The sequence below is a fragment of the Vitis riparia genome, chromosome 3, assembly GCF_004353265.1.
Source record: "Vitis riparia cultivar Riparia Gloire de Montpellier isolate 1030 chromosome 3, EGFV_Vit.rip_1.0, whole genome shotgun sequence".
Taxonomy (NCBI): Eukaryota; Viridiplantae; Streptophyta; class Magnoliopsida; order Vitales; family Vitaceae; genus Vitis; species Vitis riparia.
The window spans coordinates 17,068,830-17,092,939 of NC_048433.1; the positions used below are offsets into that span (position 1 = coordinate 17,068,830).

The following is a 24,110-nucleotide window of genomic DNA, read 5'->3' on the forward strand; positions in this document are numbered from 1 at the left end:
TTTTGTGATTTCACTCTCTTACTTTCCATTTCGCTCTCTAGTTTGCCAATTTGATCCCAAGTAGTCTAATTTCACTTCTAAAGGAGGAATTGTTAGGAAATTTTCAATCTTCATAATGCAAAATAAATCCTAATTTTTTCATAAATCATAATACCTAATAATAGTAGAACAATATGATTTTTATAATATAAAATTAAGAGAAAGATTACCTTGATCCATGAATGATTTATGGAAGAAAAAAATCAATTGTAGAAAAAAACAATGTTTCTTTTTCTTGACTCCTTAAGTTATCAAATTTTTCTCAAAGCTGATCAATAGGATTTATCTAATATTATTTATTTATTAAACCACAATTGATATTTAAAAACTTAAATGGAATGTGGGCTACTACATAAAAAAAATACTAGTATTCTCACACTTGGCCCGTCGTAAACATATCTGACTTTATGGTTTAATAATAAAACACAATGCACATAATAGAAGCTGAATCCTTTCTTGAATTGGTCATATGATCATAAATCATCATTAATAAAAACTAATACGAATTACAATGGTTGTATGCCATTCTTTCGACAAAGTCCCTTTCATGTGTCCCAATATTACTTTTATACTTCACCACTAATGAGAAAGAATAATAATAATCCATTGATAATGTCTTTGTTAGAGATAAATTCTATTAATATTCATATAATTCATTCATTCATGTATATACCAACAAAAAGAAACAAGGTGCAAACAAATTAGAAATAGTACTTAAATGAGTTCAGAGTATCAAATACATAAAGAATATAAAAACTCAACTTAATGTCAATAATGGTACCCAATAATGTCCATTCTTTTGACATGTTCACCAAATATCTTTAGCGACAATCCATTTTTTGAAGGATACACAACCATAAGGTTAGAGCTAATATTCTCAATTGACACTCTTTATTTCTAAACTTCTTCTTTAACACCAAAGTATTTCAATTCCATGTGTTTCACTTCCCCAGTAAACCGACCGACTTTAGGTACCAATTCAACGCAATTGAATTAAGATATATATTTCTAAATTAAAATTTTATAGGAAATATTATTTCCCTCAGTTGAATATGATATTTTTGAAAAATAGATTAAATAAAATATCTAAAATTTTATTGATATATATATATATATTATAAAAATGTTTTTAGGCTTTTAACTTTTGTATTGATAATATTTTGTTTTACAAAAAACACATTTATAGAAAATCAAAAAATGAATATAAACAAATAGAAAATTTACACATGCAAACTATATATATAACAAAATTTCTAATTTTATTTATTAGATAAATATACATAAATAATAAGATAGTTAAAGTCCCCAAACCTAAAAAGATAATGTTAATCAAATCACACTCATACAAGCAAAAAATAAAGAACACGAGATTTTTAACCTGACTCAATGATCATGTGATCCCTACGTCCATGGAGTACACTAACACTCAAGAACCCATGATTACTACTCAAAAAGTGTTATTTGATAGCCTTTAATTAATCCTTTTAAGCACTTTTGAGTAGTAGTTAGTGCCTTTTAACCCAATTAGCATGTTAAGGCCCCTTTCAATCAATACTAATCAAATTGTGTAAGTTTTGGTGTTTTTGTTAGTATTTTGATCACCAAAGCATTATGAGATTGAGGAGAGTTATTTGGAATCATTGGTAAGCAATGGGAAGCTCAGAGGCATGAAGAATCAGAGCCTTGAAGCTCTTATGCCATAAGCAAAGTGGAAATGCAAAGGGGAAGCAAAGAGGATTCAGCCGTGGAGCACTCTTGATGACAGTCACTGCAGCTAGTTTTGGAGCACTTCCTGATGTCCAAATTATGCATACAATATGTCATTTGAAAGCTTGGGAAGTCAACAATCCAATGCCTCAAACCGTGTGCAATTTGGATCTGAAATGAGGAAGCTACAGCCATTGGAAGATAACTGCTCCAAGCTGAAGGAAGGAAGGCTTCAGAAAAGTGCTGCGAAATCACCATTCTTGTTGCGGAATGGTTTCGCAGCCTTTTTGCACAGTGCTCTGGAGTTCCCCTGAAGCTTCACGTCGCGAAGGAAGCCAAACACTTCAAGTTGGAAGTCCACTTTGCAAAGGTGTTGAAGCAGCTGGTTGCTATGAAGAAATTTCGCAGCCCCTCTTGAGTACCTGCGAAATTTCGCAGACCTCATCTTTCACCTGCGAAGTGGTCCTTAGTACTTCCTGATATTTGTAACCGACTCTTGGAGATATTTTTCATTAGATTTTTGTTGCCTAAATGCCTAAATTCTCCTTGTAAGTCACCAATGATAGTTTTCCTTAGCTTTTAAGTTAGGAATTTAGCAAAATACCATGGGATAGCTGTAATTGGGATTTTTGGTATAAAAGGGAGCCCGAGGAGCCTGTTCTGAGTGTTCTGGTTGTTGAACCTTTTGTAAGTTCCAAAGAAAGAAATACAAAGAGCTTTAGCTCTTCACTACCTTACCTTCTCTCTTTGTATTTTAATATTTTTACTAAGTTATGCACTCTCTGAGGAATCTTCCCCAGAGAATGAGTAGCTAAACCTTTTAGTTCCTTGGAGTTAAGGTTGCCGGGAAAGGTTCCAAGTGCAAGAATCAGAAGCTTTGTGGTTTCAGCTATGAATAAAGAGTAAGTGTGTCCCGTGAATGGTTTCTAATGTTTTTAGTTAACTTAAAACGTCTTGGAGTCACCTGGGCCAACACTTGGTAAGGCAAGTGATCTTCACCCATGGAGATGCACTAGTTTACCCCTTGCGAGCCTCTGGTAGGTGACTTGAAGGTAGGATTTTCTAGAATAGCCAACACTTGGTAAGCTTTTGGACTCTTAGGAGACATCCATTAGTTACCTCTTGCGAGCTTTTGACGGATAATCCAAGGTTAAAGATCACCTTGAATGGTAAAAGCTAAGTGAGAGGCTTGAACCATTGCAAGTTGCATCAGTGAGAGAATTAAAGCTGAAATCCAATTGAGGGATGCATTTATGCAGCACCTGTTAGAGAATTGACTTAGTGTTAAGTCTCTAATGTGAGGAATTGAACCAAGTGACCGGAGCTATGCTTTTGCATGAGAAACCTCCCCTGTATACCTGAATCTCCAAGGAATGCTTTTCTTCTTAAGTTATTTTCATCACTTGTTGTGTTGTTAATCTAAGTTCAAACCTTTTTCAAGCCAAAGTTTGTGTTTTATTTCTTAAGCTAATCTTGAAATGAAACAATACCAATTCACTTTGAATTGGTATCATTTACAATCTTGAGTACCCTTCCCAGTGGAACGATCCTAGAGCCACTATGCTATAGTAGCTTTGTATTTGCTACCCTAGTTCATGGTGTTATAGGTTAAAAATTTTGTTGATTACACCTCAAGGAGCACCAGCTGGACATACATCAGCTGAGACACCAATTAGGCATGAATCAACCCACTAACCAAAAGGAATGAAAAGGAGTATAAAGGTGAAATTCTAAAAAAAAAAAATTCAATCGAATAGTTACACTATCTTGAAAACAAAGCCTTAAAATATAAAATGGTTAAAATACATAATAAGAACAAACTCATCAATCATCACATAAAAAATATTTATCAGGGAGTACTATTCCCTTCAACCCCCATGAGCTAATTGAACAACTCAACTCCCCTCATCTTTACCAAAGCACAACAAAACAAAAATGATTCAAACTTTCATAATACAATAGATAATTCATACCATGTGGTGTAAACATCTATAACCCATATAATGCCACAATACTAGTCAAATTTTATTAACAATTCCACCTTTCCATGTCAAGTAGTGACCCATTTGCATTTATTAAAGAAAAACTCATATCTAACAAGATGATTAAGGCCTCAATCCATGAAAAGCAATAATAGTATAAATTAAATATGTAAAACCTAATTTGTCACTTGCATTTATTAAATAAAAGCTCATATCTAATAAGATGATTAAAGTCTCGATCCATGAAAAGCAATAAGAGTACAAATTAAAATACCGATCGATTTATTTCAACCTTGCTAAGTCGTACCATAGCCTAAGCATCCCAATCTAATAATGAGTATCTTCTTATCAAATTTGACCTAATATTGTTATCTTTATATATATATATATATATATATATATAGATATATACCATATGCTATTTTTCATTCAAAGATTTGATCATGGACTATCCCCTCTCAGTACTTCACGTCACAAATGAAATTAATTTGAGTGTCAGTTTATTTACTTCATTGGAAAAAAAATTGTAAGCGTTCTTGTTAGATGGTTGGTATTATGCAATCAAGTTGATTTTGCAAATACATGAGAATAATTTCCTAATTCTTTAACAAGTGAGAACAATGGCTAACAAGTTCTATTTTGAGTCTGGTTGTGTCTGTAGTGAGCTTTCACTGGAGTATACACAAAAAATAAAAAAAGTGGGTGGAGAATTACTTAAAGGGATATCAAAGAGCTTGGGATTGGAAGAGTGGTATATTGACAAGGCCATGAATATGGATTCAAGTTTGCAAGTCCTGATTGTCAACCTCTATCCGCCATGTCCACAGCCAGAATATGCATTGGGCCTCTCATTCTGATCATGGCTTCCTCACCCTCCTCATTGAGAATGAAGTTGGGGGGCTTCAAGTGGAGCACAAGGGCAAGTGGTTCAATGCGAATGCCATTCCCAACTCCTTTTTAGTCAACAACGGTGACCAACTTGAGGTGCACTACTCCTGCTTTGCTCTTTCTATTCCCTTCTCTCCCTTTAGAAAAATGCAATGCCCTAACCTCCATCAACCCACACCAACCTTCAACGTGAATTATGTCATATGGATTCTAGCTAGTTGAATGTTAGAAGCTAAAAAATAATAAAAATTATTACTATGGGAAAAATTTGAAATGAATGTATAATGATTTAGTATGTTTAGTAATTCTTAAAATGAAGTTACATTTATTTCTTTTTTATTTCAAGAAAGTTTTCATGGGCAATGACCCTTTTGGAAAATAATTTCAGAATCATTTTAATTAAATTTTTTATTTTTATTGATCATTTTCTTAAATTAATAAATTAGTTTATCAATTAATTTTTTTTCTTACATTCGATGAGTAATATTCTTTAACAAAAGAAATATTGAAAACATTTTTAAAATGTCCATCTTTATGACTATTTTGCTAGATAACCATATTAATGGTGCAATGAAGGTTAAGTTAGCTGACAATGGGATTTAAAAAAAAAATGTTATTTTAAAAATATAAAAGTACATGTTTTATTACATATTTTGTTTATATATTGAGCTCCTCTTTTTGAAAAGACGAGATCGCTTACAACTCATTTTTTAAAAAGATGACTTCACTTTTTACATTGACAGTGAGATACATACCAATAATAACAATAAGATAATAAAATAGTTTGTGTTATTTGATGTATCAAGAAAGTTTTGCTTTTATTTAGTTCTTCTCCCCATTCCTTAGATTAATATTCTATTAAAAAACCTTACAATTGCATCTTAATTAACTTTAATAATTGTGAAAACACATTATGTGTTGTGCAAGATTCTGAGCAATGGCAAGTACATGAGTGTTATACATCATGTTGTGGTCAACAACAAAGCGACACGAATATCCCTGGCTATTGCAAATAGACCATTGTTGGACACGGTTGTTACTCCAGCACCCATGTTGATCAATCCCGAAAGCCATCCACCGGCATATGTTGGGATGAAATATGAAGAATACTTGAAACTTCAACAAAGCAACAAACTTGATGGGATAACTTGCTTGGGTAGAGTCAGCGTTTGAACAGTTTGAAGTAGGCCTCTATCATGGAGATGCATTCCAAATAAATCCCTTAGTCTTTGACTTGCCATTGTATCAAGTATATACATGTACGTACTTCTCTGCCATACAAAAATTTTGATAGTATTGAAGCTGAAATAACTTGGTAATTTTCTTGATAATATTATGCAAAGCTTTTGTTGGCAACTGTGAGAAATCTAAAGATAGCAGCTACATATTTTTGTGTTGATAATTTTGGTGCCTATGTATGAATTGTATCTCTTATCTAACAATTATAAAGTTGTAGATAACTCATAGTTAAACTATAATTTTCCAGGAGATATTCCAAAATTTTATTGGCTTATACAACTTCATCCCCATTTCGTTGTCGACATTTTGAACAGGAAGATGCTGTTTTTGCCATCTTGTGCTTTTATCATCCATTGAGAATGAAATAAAAATGTTTCTTTAAGTTCAAGGAGCACAGGGGCAAGTAATGAAGAGGTAGGAATAAGAGTAGCATTTTCGTTTATATAAGGGATAGTCTTATTCACATTCATTTAATTTTTCTTCTGTTTTTCCTTTAATAAACAAACAAGGGAAGGAGTATTTCTTAAGAAGATACTTCCCATCAATTTTTTTCTTGAATAAAAAACTATATTTATTTTCTTATCCCTTTTTTTCATATATCTTTTTTAAACATTTTTTAGGAACCAAATATGGTAAAAAGGTTGTATTAAATAAAGATAGCTCCACACCAATTAAGTCTACAAATTCACCACATATGATGAGAACTAAAATGTTAGTTCTCAAACTTTTGGATTCGGGTCTGTTGGCATGACTTGATCCAACAATGCTCTAGTGGTTGGTTAGTCTGTTTGATCTCGCTATTGGATACTTACAACAAGGTGCAGTGGGAACAAACTTTGTCTACACCCCTCGATGATGGCAAGTCAAAGTGGAGTAATAATGAATGACTGCCTTTAGGGATGGCAATGGGGCCATTTTTTTTCGGGTACCTGTCCCACCCCATTCGACCATAATAGGACGGATTTGAAATTTAAATAATGGGTTAAGGGTGGATTTAGGATTTTTTTTTTTAAAAATCGAGACGGGTTTGGGTATTGTCTTGTCTCATCCCAATTATATAAAAATTAATTTAATTTAGTTTTTATTTTCTTATTTTTAATATATAATAATAATAATAATAATAATAATATAATATTCAATAAAATGAGTTATAAAAAATTATAATATTTTAATTATTTGTAAAATATATTCATTTTAATGTAATTAAAAAAATTAAATTTTTTTTTTTAATTTCAAAATTTTTTTAAAAAAAAGTTAAATAGGGTAAGGCGAAGTTGAGATGGGAGCAACCATCCCAAATCTACCCCATTACCATCCCTAATTGGCTTAAGGAGAGATTGGGATGGGAGCGACCATCTTGAATCTGCCCCATTACCATCCCTAATTGGCTTCAAGCTTAAGGGATAAGATGGGGGAATATAGAGGAAGAATGAAGGTAAGTGTTGGCTAATGCTTGAGTGTGGGGGAACAAACTTGTCCTCTTTGGACGTCAGGACTTGTTTGTATAGTTTTGATCCATTAGATTATGATTGGTTGGATGAAATGATCAAAGTCTACTTTTTCCTCGTGAAGGAGCTAACAATTGGGCAGGTGTCCTTGCCATGGTAAGCAATGCTTCAGATGTAGTGTTGAGCTTGTTATTGGTTGTTCAAAGCTTTGTCAAGTGATGCTCAATGAATTGTCAAGAATGTCTTATATCAATGGGATGTGTCTCTAACCAAGCATTGATCTTGCCACACCTAGTCACGGGTGGTTTTGCAATTAATTACTAGACATCTTTGGCTTATATTAGTTAGAAATCAATGTCACATGCTTACGATTGGCCATCTGAACACATTTTGCGTTTTTGGGACTTGTTTATATAGTTTTGATACATTACATTTTGATTACTTGGATGAAATAATCAAAGTCAACTTTTTCCTCATGAAGGAGCTAACAATTGGGTAGGTGTCCTTGCCATGGCAAGTGGTGCTTGAGATGTAGTGTTGAGGTTGTTATTGGTTGCTCAAAGCTTTGTCAAATGGCGCTCAATGAATTATAAAAAATCTCTTCTATTAATGGGATGTGTCTCTAACCAAGCATTGATCTTGCCATACCTAATCATGGGTGGTTTTGCAATTAATTACTAGACATCTTTGGCTTATATTAGTTAGAAATCAATGTCACATGCTTACAATTGGCCATCCGAACACATTTTGTAGGCCTACTAGTTATTTTTGTTCGAACCCACATAATTGGGTATTAATAATACTTTTGCTAAAAATAAAAATGTATTGCATTCTATTTTTCAACATAATAACAAGCTTATTTATAATAAACTAATCATATTTGTTCTAGGACTCCAGTTCCTATTAGACCTAAAGTCATAATTAACATATGAAACCTAAATAAATAACAATTCCTAATATTTCTCAAATTTCTAAAATTCTTTTAATTTGACTTTAAGTCGGATTATAATTTCAACACTTTTTAGGGGTGTTGGCCGAGTAATTAAGGAAATGGTCCCTGTAATGCATCACAAAATCTAGGTGTCTAACCCATACTAAAAAATGTAATAGGTTTTTAAAGGCTTGCATAACTAGGAAGCATTCTTATGCATAAGGTGGTTGGGGTGGTTGTGTATGACTAAACTCAAATGATCATACTTTGTCTCTAGAGTGATGTAGGTGCCTAGGCTTACCCAATCAAAGAGCCTACGCTTAGTTATACTGATCTTGGTTAGACCATCTGGGTTCTACGAGCTCAATAACTCCATAAACCAAAAGAAACTAAAAACTTTTAAGTCATTTTATTGGTTGGATATAACATAAGATAAGATAAGAAATGTGATATTATATTTTCTCCTATGTTTAGTTGGTCATGAGATAAGATAAAATTATCCCATGATCTACCAAATCTTATGTTCAACCAAATATGAGATAAGTGGTGGAATATAACATCCACTTTTTTTTTATATCCCTTTTATATGGAATATGTTAATCTTATACTAAGATGTAGAATATGCATTCTTATGTATCATAAATATAATTTTTTTTTATCAGTTTTTATTTTTTTATATTTCTTATTTTGAAAAATAAAATTTGTTTGTTATAAAATTAAATTTATGGTTAAAATGAAAAACTAAAAAAATATTTACAAAATTTATTGTTAAATAATATTAATATATGTATAATTTATATATATATACATATATATATATGTGTGTTTGTGTATGTTTTATTTTTATATATTGGATAACATTGCATATAATTTTTATTTATAAAGTTTAAATATTTTGATTATAAATATTGTTAAACATAAGAGAGATTTCATTTTTTAATAGCAAATATTGAAATATAATATAATTTTTATCTCAAAAATAATATACATTTCATATTATTTATTTATTCATTTCACATGCTAGATATAAACATAACATAACACAACATATCACATTGTATACGTTACCATAGAATATTATATCAGTTGGATATAATATCTAAGGATATCATATCCCATTGGAAATCATATTCTTTAATATGCATTTCCTATCCAATGGGATATGATATTCTAGGATATACATATCATATTTTATCTTATTCCCCTAACCAAATGTAGCTTTAAGGCTTGGAGAGTTTAAGGAAAACTAGAAGAAAAAGCAAGTAAGAGAGCAAAGATAAAAAATAGATGAAAAAAATGAGGTGAAAATCAACATGAAAGATATTTAAACATAATGAATTTTTTCACACATGATTCCTTTAGGTGTATTTCTCTTTTCTTGTTTATTTAAAATGAAAATGTATTTTTGGATTATGAAACTAACCGAGGTCAATAGGTAGACCATTAGAATTTTGGATTCTATTGCCAACCTAATTCTCTCATAAACAAATAGTTCTTCATCCAATTTACCTAATGAAAAATTAACGCACAACTAAATCAAATCATAATTGCATAAGAAAACACCAACATACAGAATTTGAACCCCTTGGAAAAATTATTTACTTTAGGTAAAACCATTGGCCTTGGCTTGCAAAGATAATTTACTAAGTAATAACAAGAATTATCAAATTTTATAGACTTCTGTGATGTCCACAACTTTCGTGAGACCTAGATTGATCTGCACTTATATGCTAGCTTTTTATGTTTTCAAGTGTTGCAACCTCTAGTTGCTCCTTGGAGGAATGTTATTTTGAACTTATTGAGACACAATCATCCTTTACCATGGTTTAACACAACTTTATCTATCATTTACATATATGCATAAACAAATAAATGTCACTACTACAAAAATAAAAGATATTGATAGTCAATATTTAGGATATTAGGAGAATATTTTTTTAAAATTGGCGCTTCTTATTCATATATGTTGACACTTTTAATGTCAAATTAATTTGTTAACATTGATGTTTTCTTGAAGGCTCCAAAATCATAAGACCTTGACCAAGCCGTCAAGAATGGAGCTTCTTCATGGTAATTACTAACTCCTACACAAAATTCAATTTAATTTATTTTTTATTTTTTTATTTTTTGTATACAAAAATAGATACATGTGTATTGATGTTGATGATTGTTAGTTAATCAATTATGGTAGGCATAAGAGTTTGATTAAGGCAATGATTAACATGTGTAAAGGATTTTTTTTTTTTAACATTTTAATGAGTAAATTACCGTTTAGGGTGGGCGGGGTAAAAAAGTGACCCAGAAGGATCAGTAGATTTGATAATTCTTTTGAAGTGTAGACTGAAAATATAATAATTCCTCCAAATGCCTTTTTTTTTTAAATGTCAAGACTACTCTTAATAAGTCAAAAGCAATAGCTAAAAAAAAGTGTTCTTTAACCCAACTGTAACTTATCTATTGAAGAAGAAAAAAAGCAAAGAGGAAAAAGCTCTAGTACTTCAAGTTATGATCTTAAACCGTCTCCATAAAGCTGTTTTTTTTTTTTTTTTTTTTTTTTTTTGTGAATCTAGCAAGAAATCCATTAAAGGTAAGAATTTTTTTTTGAAAAAATGCCAAAAAAAAAAGTACCTCAGTTTATATATATAAAAAAAGATTAAATAATTAAAACTTGGATTGAAGAAATAAAATGTTAATAATTTTAACAATGTAGATATGAAATATTAGATTTGAAATATTGAAGGAGGTTTTGAGAAAGAAATGACATTTTTTGTGTAAAATGTTATGAAAATTTATTTTTTTCTAAATTTTTTTTATATTATTTTGATCATATTGAATATGTGTTTTTATTTTTAATTTATTTTTCGGGTGAGTTGTTTGATATGATTATTATTGATTTCCATTGAAAATGTTTCCACTTTAGTTTTATTGTTGGGACCGGTTTGACATGGCAGAGGAAAAAAAATTTCTCAATTGTTTCATGCTTGTTTGGGACCACTTTGTTTGTATATTTATGAATATATTTGGATTTTCATTGAAAATTGAAATCACTTTGTATGAGACCACTTTGTCTTTTATTATGAATTTGTTAAAGAGTTAAGATCACTATATTTTTATTATGAATTTTTTATCTTTTTGTATGAGTATTATACTGGTATGATGTGTTGAATGCCTAGTAGTTTGAAGGTTGTGTAAAAGAACCATTACTTCAAGTATAAAGTACAAGTACAATACAAATGTAATATAGTTACAATGCAAAAACATTAACATTACGATACATTACAATATACCAAAATGATAAAATATTGAACTGGTTTTTACTGAACTGGCATTTCTAGGCTATCATGTTGTATTCCTATCATGATCAATGTTTTGAAGCAACCTTGCAAGCCAAAATTATAAAAAGACAACAAAAATACACTACTGTAATTTCAATACATGAAGTTGTTGATGGTAATCAAATGATGTATACAAAAACACAACTATAAAATTAATTTTTTTTATAAAAAAATACAGAGATACAATAAAAATATACTATAATTACAATACAAATACAATAACATTACGATACATTATGATAAAGTAAAATTTTAAAAATTTCAAATTTCTTATGAAATTAGGCAGTTGTGGTTTCTTTGGCATATCCCTAACATGTCTAATATACAACAAATATTGTTCTTTATGATATAAAATATGTCTCAATTGATTACTATTTTCATTTGTTTATTTTTTATTTGTTGTAAAATTTTCCTTGCTTGTAATATTGTGAAATAGATTGATTTGATTGTCAGTGAAAGAAGACGTACTTCTCCATTGGTAAATGGACTTGGGAAATTCCATTTATGGCTAACTTCATGAAGGAGGGGAGATTGTACCTAAGGAGGATAAAATAAATACAATACAAGGGTGGGCAACAAAAAGGCATGTACATTAGACAAGGGATGTCATATGCTGTTTTTGTTTCAAAGGCATATGAACAGTTGGATATTAATCCGAATTGATATACGTTTTATTACACCCTTAAGTTTGATCCATCTGCACTTCAATAGTTGGATGATGATGAGGACATGCATATGATGTTGTCCCATAGTTATGATTATGATCATATTTATGTACTAAAACGGGCTCGAAGAATAGAAGTTGAAGGAGGTATAGTTAATGTGCAAAATGATTATTGGTAAGTTATATGTGTTGTATTAGTTGTCATTAATTATTAATGTTAATGTGTAAAAGGGATAACAAGGGGATAGTGAAGTTTAATTTTGTTACATCATGTCTTACTTTTAGGGGCTCAATCCTAATAGTTACTGTACCCAAACACAAATTTGAAATTAATATTTTAATATAATAGTAAATTTTGTTCATATTTATAGTTCATTTCGTTAAGTTACTTTTTTGGGCAACTCACAAAATTTAGTCAAATAAGTTGAAAATTATTGGACTATAGTAACACAAATACTTGATTTACGGAGAGATTTTCAATATCCATTCAACACTCAAAATCATTTTTTATTTTTTATTTTTGTTGATTGTTGTTTAAGTTTTAGAGAAAGAAAATTAGGAACATGAGTCACATGGGGGAAGCTTTGATAGTGGCAACAAAGGGTCAAACTAACAGGCCAACTAACCACTTACCTTCAACAAATCTACTCCCTCTTGGGAAACCTCAAATCCCCTCAAATATATGAATCAAACAAACACACCACAAACAATATGCAAAGTAGATAAAATGCACATAAGAAACAAATATACAGGCAAACAACCCCGTCTCTCCTCCCCTTTCCTCTCCCACCCAACAAAAAAAAAAAAAAAATCCTCAAACCCATTTACTAAAGCCACAAATATGAAAACTAAGTCAAAATTTAGAGTTTTCTTATCTAGAGAGGAGAAATCCACACAAACCCTAAAAATTTGTTGTCTATAATCTAGTTTTAGAGCAAGAGGTGTGATTTTAAGGCAAAAGAGATGAGAGAATAGAAGTCTTCTTACAAGTAGTGAAAGGAACCTTGAAAATATAGGAAAAAACAATTATTTATAAGGAGATTTTTGGTATTTTATAATATTGTAAGGGTGAATTGGTAATTATACATTTAAGATAGGTTACTACCAAATCCATATTCGCCCTAAACCGGATTCAGGTTTAGAAAAACTCCCTAAACCGATTCCATACCCAATTAGCATATTCTCATACTTGTCCTAATAAGAGTGAGGCGAGGTGGGTTACCCAATTAACCTGTGAAACTATCATCCCTACACTCATAAGGTATATGATAACTATACTTTAATTTCTCAAGTTTCTAAAATTACACTAATACCCTCTTTTAAGAAATCCAACTTTCTTTTATTTTCTTAAGAGCCAAACATGTCTTGAAAATTAAAATCTCAAAACATGACTAGATCTCATTTTGGCCAAAGGAAGAAGGATCTAAATTTAAAAATCTATGTTAGAATAAGTACTAGAAGCCAGAGAGAAGGTAATTTTATTTAAATTGATTGATTGATAATTTTGAGATAATTTTATCTTTTAGTTGTTTTAAGTAAGGAATATAGTATAATCTTTGTCAATTCATCAAATGCAAAATGTTAAATTTTGTGAGGTTGTGTAGTTGTGCTATAGGATCTATTACAAGGTAATTGAAAATGACCTGAATTAAGTTTAGATGATTGATCAATGCAATTGAGATTGATAATTTGACAATAAAATTGATCTAAATTTAAAACTAAATCATATATAAGTTTAGACGAGATTTTATAGTCTTTAACTTAATTTGATAAAGTATATCCTGATGATATTTTCACCGTAGATAATAATCTCTAGCGAATTTCAAATCTAACAGTTATTTTATTTGGTAAATTTTATTATAATTTTGGACCATTTTACATCTTGATTTAAATATATTATTCTTTATTCTCATCTATAATTTTTTATCATTTCGCTGATGGACATCTTCATTTCAATTCACACCATTTTCTTTCTTGATGACAAAATACATTTGAAAATTCTTTTGATCGAACAACTTGTTATATTAGAAACAATGTCCTTGGTCCACCCTTGCAATTGAAATGATATATCTATGAAGTGAAATTAATAATTTTGGAAGCGAAGTATATAATTGCAGGAAAATGAATTATATTGATTTTATCAACATAATATTTATTCGTAGTTTCTACAACTTATATTTCTAAATTATTCATTTCCTTATTATATTAAATAAAATATAGCATAAATAAATTTTAATTTTCAAATTGTAGCTATATGATCATGCACATGAAATAAATATTTTTAAAATTTATTTTCCTTAAGACAAAATTTTATTTCACTAATTTATTTTATTAATTTAGTAAAAATATTCTTCTTTTTTTTATCTATTCATCATGGTAAATAATTTTTTATATAAATAATTGATTTTAAGAAACCATTTTTATGTGTATCAGTTATGATATATATATTTTTAATTTTTTTTTTAATTAACACATTATTTTATTTTGCTTTTTTTCTTCTTTAACAAAGTCGTTAGTGATAATGATAAACTAATATTTTTATCTAATCTTCATTACAAATAAATTTTTTAGTAAAAAAATTTATATGAATACATTTTTAGTAAATAAATCTTATATGAGTGATAATATTATGAAATAAATATTTATTTTAAATATGTTTTCTTGAACTAATCAAATCTTATACATTTTTAGTGGAGTGATTTTAAAAAAAGGCCTTGGAATATGACATTCAATTATGTCGAATTTGAATATATTTTCAAAGTATTCCCAAAACAGAAACAGAATGACAAAGAAATAAAAAACATTAAAATTGAAAAACGAAAAAGAAAAAAAGATAGAGACGCTACCTCATGCAAACAATTAAATCCACGTGTACAAATACTGTAGCTTGTGACGACGTGTCCTTTCCTCCCACATATCAACCCCTTTTTATCTCTACAATCTCTCTGTTTATCTCCCTCAGCCGCCAATCGCCATGGCCACCGCCACTCCAAACCTTCTCCAACCTCCTAACTTTACATGCGTCAAATCCCTATCCGAATCTTCTGCTCTCACCTCCATCCCTTCCTCCTACACCTTCACCACTGATCCCAATCAACTCCTCGCTTTTGAGCCACAGCACTCCATCCCCATCATCGACTTCTCCTTACTCACCTCTGGTGATGCTGATCAACGCTCCCGAGCCATCCAGGACCTTGACAAAGCCTGTCTGGAATGGGGCTTCTTCATGGTAATCGCCACATGGAATTCAATTGAATTTTAATGTTTTGTGTGTGATAGTAGATGCATCATGTATGTGTATTGATGTTGATGTGTTGCTAGTTGATCAATCACGGTGTGCCGGAGAGTCTGATGACGGGGATGATTGAGGCGTGTAGAGGGTTCTTTGATCTGGCGGAGGAGGAGAAGCGTGAGTTTCAGGGGACCCACGTTCTGTCTCCGATCAGGTGCGGCACAAGCTTCAATGCTAGGGTGGACCAGATTTTGTTCTGGAGGGATTTTCTGAAGGTCTTCGTGCATCCACAGTTTCACTCTCCCAGCAAACCAGCGGGCTTCAGGTACCACCACTTTCTCCCACTCTAATCACAATTATCAGTAATCTACATTAAATTGATTTTTTTTTTAATTAAAAAAAGAGTACCAAATGGAACCGACGCTATCAATATCATGAACGGTAGGTGGAGAGTCCCAGTCTTTGGATGGAGACATGGCCAACAAGTGGCGGCTTATCATGGGCAATACATTATTAAAATGGTTAAATATACTTTGCCCACATTTCGTTCATTTACATTCCAAATCCAACACTTTACCCTCTCAAACTTGTTAAAGTGTAACACTTTACCTCTAATTAAAACTCCATAAAATTATAAAAGAAAGTATTTTTTTTTGCGCTTTAATTTAAACACTGATTCAGATTTAAGTAAAATCGAGTTTGAATTAATAATTTTAAAGTGAAATTTCTCAAATGCTTTCAAAGGATGATAACTATTAATTTTGATTTTAAAGATATGTTTGTATTTTTATTCGTAATTTTTGCATATAATTATAAAGTGTGACAGCTTCAAATTTGAAAAGCAAGCGGAAATTAAACTTATTCTTCAAAATGATTTTGCTCTTCAGTAAGTGTAATTTTTCTATCATGGACTGAAATTCAATCCTGATTGATATCCATTACCAATCATAGCATGATTCTAGCTCATATGCTAGTTGTGGGTATCTTTTGGCTTGGACGTACCCATTGGATCATGGTCCAATTTATTCAATCTGGGTTTGGCCTAGTTCAAATAGGTTGGAGCTAAGCTATAGGCTCATGGCATTGAGGTTGTAGGAACTTTCATAGTGGCCTATTGGTAAATCTAATACCTAAAGAGGCTCCAAAATGTTGGGGTTTTCCATGGTCCTGCAAACCCAGCTTTGGCATACCAGTGAATGTCACCTTTGTTTAATGGAACTAAAGTCATATTTGGTTATTGGAAAGTATAAGAAAAAAAAAGGAAAAAAAAATATTAAGAAAAATAATTATTTTTTATGTTCTTTTATATTATGAAAAATACAAGAGAAAAACAAATATAATTAAAATTAGATAGAAATTTACGTATTTTCAAGTTATTTAATCTTATATAAATGAATTAAAATAAATAAAATAAGTATGAAATAGTATATAAAAATAATTTATTGATTTTGATTTTATTTTTTATATTTTTTTTCTTTATTTTATTTCCTTCGTATTTTTTCCTAAACTTTTCAAGAACCAAACATAATCCTAATTTTTGTGCATCACTTGAAACGGGATATAAGGATGGGAGATTTTATCAACTAATTCATGCTAGAATTCTTGAAATAACATCCACCTAGACATGCATGTTGTTCAAGAAATAGTTCATATTGGTTAGCAGTTGACACAAATTTCTTGAGAGGCCAATCTCTGCACGTTATTTTTGACTTTTCTATTAGATCTCCATAAAATAAGCTATGAAAATCGAGGGTGTTTGCATATTTAATGTAAAGCATGTTCTCTATTTTTTGATGGTAGGAAGTAGGTGTATAAATTTGCCAAAACTATGTACCCTTAGTCTATATTTGGTTTTAAAAAATTTGAGGAAAAATGGAAGGAAACGTAGAAAGAATTGAATAAAAAATAAATTTAAAATTATTAAATTTATTTTTATATATTATTTTAAAAATAGATTTAAAAATGAAATAATTTGAAAATTAATAAGTTTCTAACTAATTTTATCTATATTTTTCATAATAAAACCCAATATGATAAAATCATTACCATTTTCCCATAATCAAACGTATTCTTACCGTTTATTAAGAATATTTTAAATTTTTGTGCATTGGGTGATTAGAGAAGATGGGTTGCAAGGACTCACTAAGTGATTCATGCTATTCATTAATAAAACCGAATGTTAATACTTGCTTATTTCATGAATTTGGGTTCATCTAGAATTACGTAGTAGCTCCTTACTTTAATTTTTCCGAAGTTCCAATCACATGAGATGGCAGAATAGCTAAAAAGTTTTGTTTTGCTTCTTGTTGCTGCCACTGCAGTGAGGTTTGTCTAGAATATACCCAAAGAATCAGACAAGTAGTTGGAGAATTACTTAAAGGAATATCAAAGAGCTTGGGATTGGAAGAGTGGTATATAGACAGGGCCATGAATATGGATTCAGGTTTACAAATCCTCACTGCCAACCTCTATCCACCCTGTCCTCAGCCAGAATATGCAATGGGAATGCCGCCTCATTCAGACCACAGCTTCTTGACCATCCTCATACAGAATGGGATTGGTGGGCTTCAGGTGCAGCACAAAGGACAATGGTTCGATGTGAATCCAATCCCCAACTCCATTTTGGTTAACACAGGCGACCATCTTGAGGTACCTTCCTACCTTGCTTATTCTGTTGTTTATATTCTTTGGTATTTTATTTTTAAAATCAATGATTATGTTATTGAAGAAAGAGAAAAAAAAAAGAAAAAAAAGTGCAAGAGGGTATCTTGCTTTACTCTTCCATTTTTTGACTTATGGCTATATTTAGTTTACATGATATAACAGGGATATGACTTATTGTATACGCAATTAAATATACGATATGATAAATGGTAGGATATTATCCAACTTTTTTTTTTATATACTTTGCATGAAATATGATAATTTTAAGTTGAAATATGAGTAATACATAACCATTGATTATAAATATATTTTTCTTATACGTTTTCTTCAATTTTTTCTATTTTATATATTATACATTTTGTAAAAAGAGTAAATTTTAATTGAAAATTTAAATTTGGAGTTTAAAAAAAGAAATAAAAATATGTAAATAAATATATTATAAAATAATATTAATATATATATATATATATAATTTTTTATTTATATATTATAAATATTTTAATTATGAATGTTATTAAAAAATAAAAATTACTTATTACACTAAAAATTATAAAACAATCAAATAATATTAATTATGAGGGAGATTTCCCACTTTTCTAATAGCAAATATTATGTAATATAATTTTTATTTTAAAGAAATATTGAACATTAAAATGTAAGATGCTTTGAGCTCCATTATTTATTCTTTTTATAAATCAATATCTCTTATACTCAAATGTTTATAATGTTTAGGTTTATATTAATATTTAAAGGCATTATATTCCACTAGAAATGATATCCGAAATATAGATATCTTATATAGTGAGATATAATATTTTATGATATAAATGTCTCATTCAATTATATAACCAACCAAATATAGTCTTATTACACATATAACTAGCCTTACAATGATATTTAAATAATAATATTATATGTGAGATATAAAAATAAAATATTTTAATACCATTAAAATTAATGAGGAAAGAGAAAATAAGATGGCAAATATCTCTTTTAGGCCAATTTTGTTTTGCGAGATACAATTTTCTATAAGATAATTGGATAGAATAACTTATGAAACTTTTTTCGCAGTTTTACAACTTGTAGTTTTACCCCAATTGTATGTCGGTTATTTTTAATTGATAAAATATGATAGGATAAAATAAGATATATGTATCGTCTCGTCAATCCACCAAGCCCAAATAACTTTTATATATGCATAATAAAAACTGATCTAACCAAACAATCTTTAAGGCATTAATTTCCGTAAGTACATTGTGCATGATTTCTGTGACTAATGATTTCGAGGAATTGAATCGTGGACATTGAGCACAAAAGATGAGGTTGTGACTAATGTGCCTCTCATGCTTATTTCTTAAAAGTTGCAAATTACAAAAAAATAAGTAAGATAATGCCATATTTTAAAAAAATTATGAAATAATAGGATATATATATATATATATATATATATATATATATATATATAGATATTCTTTTAATATATAAGGAAATTTCTTCTATTTCACATTTAAATACTATATATATTCTATTTAATACAATTTAAAATATTCATACATTTATATTTATCTATGATTTAAGTTGATTATATCAAAGATGAAAAATAAATATTATTGCTTTTAATGTATATTTAAATTTTTATAATTAATTTTAATTTTAATAATATATATAAATTATATATTTATGACATCATTGATTTGACCATAGTTTAACGGTTGGTCCAACTATTGAACTGTGAATCTATAATGTTTCCGGTGTAATAATTGGTCCGGTTCTAAAAACATTGTATAGATGTATATTTATTTCAAAAAACCTTGTTCTTGCTTCTTAACTAATTTCTTTTAACACAAGCTTTAAATATTTTTTTGTTTTCCATTTAAGAATCGGAGTGAGCATCATTTTTCTTAATTTTTATTTCAATAAATCCATTATTTTTATGGAAGGTTTTGAGCAATGGTAAGTACAAGAGTGTTTTGCATCGAGCGGTGGTGAACAACAAAACCACTAGGATATCATTGGCTCTTTCAAATGGACCATCGCTAGACACAGTCGTTGAACCAGTACCAGAGCTAAGTCATCCATTGAAATATGTTGGAATGGCATATAAAGAATACTTGGAACTTCAACAAGGAAACAAACTTGATGGGAAAACCTCCTTGGATCGAGTCCGAATCAGAACAATGTGAACTTCATCCCCATGCCTTGCATTTGAGAATATTGGTAATATCAATACTCAAATAATTTAAAATGTTCTTAGAACATGGATAATATGTAAATGCTAGGAATTGCTAAGGAACATTTATGCTTTTATTTATTGATGTTATGGTGGATGTTTTTGTGTGATTTGAGAGAATAATTAATGAAATCATTTCTATCTTCTATTTTATTACCATAGGCTTGATATAGTTCATGGTTAAAACACTAATTTTCTAGCAAACTTGAAAATTTAATCAGTTAGGGGGTGTTTGGTAAAGTTTGACACTTATTACTTAATGACTTAAGTTGATTTTAAGTTAAATTATACTTATATTATTGACTTAAAACTTATTACTTAATTCTTATTTTAAATACTATGTTTGTTTCATAAGACACCAAAAACATCACTTCTTAAATATGTTCATGTATGTAATATACAAATATATAATAAATGGGAAAATGGGTAGGAGACAAGAAAATAAAATATCACGATAAATGGGTCATGATATATATCAATAAATACGAAAGGAGTTGACAGGCCGGGTTGAAAATATTAACTAGTGTCTCTTCTTCATCATAGCAAAACTTAGATTATCCTTATCGCATCCCATCTCTTTTGCTCACTAAAACCCCATTATATATGATCCATTACCATTGATAGCCTACAAAACAAATAAAAAAAACACCAGAACATATATCATTATCTAAGTTCCCTTATTAGTTTCCTTTGCTTTTTTAATAAAATTTTATAATTTGTAAATTTGTGGAAGTAAAATATCATTGTCCAATAGTTAAGGAGTCTCAATTAAAAGGTTTTTTTTTTTTTTTTTAATATATATATATATATATATATATATATATATATATATATATATATATATATATATATTTGTATAAATAAAACATAATGTTATTTATTTAAGGTATAGTTTCTACTTTTTTTAAATTTTAAAAAATTATTTTTACTTTCAATTCATAAATTTGTTTAATGATTAGATACACCAAAGCTTGTATTGAATAGTTTGTATATATATATAAAGATAAAATTTTCTCATAAAATATTTGTAGTCTTTGTGCGTAAACTTAGTAAGTATTTGTTATTGATATTGAATAATTTTAACTTTCCAAGTTATGCGATCCACTTTCTTATTTTAATAAAAATTAAAAAAGGAAAGAAAAATTCTCTTTCCATTCACACACCTTGTAAATTTTCTTTTATAGATAACATGTTGGGTCACATAACCCTTCTCAACTCAAGAGAGAAATATGGATTGTTTTAGTTCTAAGGTTGCTTCCTCTAGTATAATCTTCGACCTTATTTTTATTTTTTTATTATCACTGGTTTGTGGTTTTTTCTGTTACTTTTAAATTTATTCTAAGTTTTTTGAAAGGTAACATTAGTATTCACCTTTTTTTTTTCTACTGAGAATAAAGAAGTGAAAAACAGAGTATTTAGAAGGGGTGAAAAGTGAATGATCCATAGAGAATTTGGAGTATTCAACCACTTTGGCAACGGAATATGATAATGATTTGAGGTGGAGGGCCAAACAAAATGACAAAAGCAAGCTAAACAAATTTAAAATACATATTAGAAGTCATCAGCAAAGGCATACTTCATCTCAATTTCTTGTGCAAAAACATAGGAACAAAGAAAAAGACAATTTAAAAAATCAAAAGACTTACCAATTGAATGCAGAAATTACAACTCCAACCTAAAATGGCAAAAAACCCACGAATAAGAATTAGCTCCTAGATATTAGCCCCGATCTGGGCAAAAACCCATGACAAAAACGACCCATGTGATACTCTTTCATTATAGATCTGAGTAAGATGATGGCCCATGGCCACCCCAACCCTTGCTAATAATAATTGGATCAAGAACCCCTTAACCATTACCCACATCAATACCCATAGCAATGAATGTCCTACAGTGGCTCTAACCTCAAGATCCCCTTCTAGGTTTCCAAGATCAAGAAATGTAGTACTCATCCGTGAATAGCGACAACTTCTTCCACCAGAAGCACGAAGTCAGGAAAACATCAAGAGAATCTAGGGTTTCATCATCGATATCAAGACTGTAGTTTTCTCTCTATGATGGAAACGATAACGGTGACAAAGGAGATTTTGGGAAGAAGAATGTGTTTGGTGGATGAGAGATCCTATTCGGGTTTTGTAAACAGGTTTATTTGGTATGAGCATTTGGGGGGTTTGAAACGACATAGGAATGTTTGGTGGATGAGAGATCATGGAAAGGGAAATATTTTAGGGAGGTATATTTATACCTATAATTCAATGATACTTTTCTAAAGTGCCAAAGTGATGGGATTAATGTTATCACGCTTTGAATAAGCGCCATTATGTAGCGAATAATATTTAAATAAGCCTTATCAAACGATGATGCTTCTAATAAGCGCCATGGATTGAAAAATACTATAGTAAACAATGACGCTTCTAATAAGCGCCATTGAATCTCATATTATAATCTAAATAATGACGTTTTTTAAAAGTGTCAAGGAATCAAGCTTCATTAATTTCGATTTTTGTAGTGGTGAAATTATCAAAAACATATTTATCCTCATAAATTAATTATAACTAAAGCAAAGGGGTTCAAGTCACAATGGAGGTTGTGGAGTAACAAAAGAGATCGTGGAGGTAATTAGGACAAATGGAAATAAAAAGGTAAAATGAAGATGTAGACTTAAGAATAAGTTAATTATTTTTACTTATTACTTAAAGTTGTTTTTTACTTTAAGTCACCAAACAGACTTAATTTACTTAATGACTTAAATTAAGTTATTAAGTCGGTTTACAAAACACCCACTTCGCATCTTTATAAATACTTTATTTCGTCGTTAGTGAAATAGTAGAAAAATTATATCACTACCATTTTGTTTAAGAAAATTATAAATAGCATGTCAAATATCTCAAACAAATATATCAATGGAGCGCAAAAAGAATCACTATATCAAAATCCTCAATCAAGATGATCAACCAACACGATCAACATACCAATGTCCCAAGTGAAAACTCGGGAACTCTCAATGTGCAATCAAGAAGCAGGTAACCACTGATCGACTCATCAAATGCCACATTTGCTTCATCTTAAGTTCAAGTTTGACCCTCTGACATCCCCAGTGGAGTCGCCATTTTGTGGACCCCGCATTTCGGCTCATGCGTTTTCCATTTGATGGTGAGCTCGATTTTTATTTGGGAATGATTTTTATTTATTAAAAAGAAATGACTTGGAGTCGCCACTTATTTTTGTTTTATTTTTAAAAGGGTAGACAAAATAAGAAAGAAAACCCTAAGCATGACTCCTTATTTTGGAAAATATGGTCTGTGAAAAACCGGGTCGGGCTCGGGGGTCAGGTTACTTATCGAGAAGGTACGGTAAAGACCGTAGCACCCCTCTAAGTCCCTAAAGTCGGGTCTCTACTAATAAAATGAAGCTGACATGACAATCAATAGGAAAATCAATGGATACTCAAATCAATCATGCACATATGGGAATCAAAACATGCATAGAGAATGACCAGAAAGAGAGTGGATGCGCACCTAGGCCATGAACGAGCAATACGCTATCATAAAAAATGGGGTGGCATACAATAAAAAAACACAAAACCTATCACATACATCGCCAAACAGAAATTAAAACTGTTCGAGGGAAAACTGGATTTTTATTTGAAAATTGGAGTCTTAGAGATTATTTGAAAATCGGATTTTTAGAAATTAAATTTGAAAGAGATTGGAACCTTGAAAATTATTTGAGAGTTTGGGATTTTTTTAAG

The 24,110-nt window shown here is 30.0% G+C and overlaps 1 protein-coding gene and 1 pseudogene across 1 annotated transcript; both read left to right on the forward strand.

Annotated features, from left to right (window-relative positions):
- The first annotated feature begins 826 nt into the window (after positions 1-826).
- LOC117910997 lies at positions 827-5,789 on the forward strand (annotated as a pseudogene).
- Positions 5,790-15,177: 9,388 nt separating this feature from the next.
- On the forward strand, positions 15,178-20,507 carry LOC117910321 (protein DMR6-LIKE OXYGENASE 2-like). Its single transcript, XM_034824409.1, has 4 exons — positions 15,178-15,462; positions 15,555-15,790; positions 17,787-18,114; positions 20,070-20,507. Exons 1-4 carry the CDS (start codon positions 15,208-15,210, stop codon positions 20,310-20,312), a joined length of 1,062 nt encoding a protein of 353 aa, XP_034680300.1. The 5' UTR covers positions 15,178-15,207; the 3' UTR covers positions 20,313-20,507.
- Positions 20,508-24,110: the final 3,603 nt, after the last annotated feature.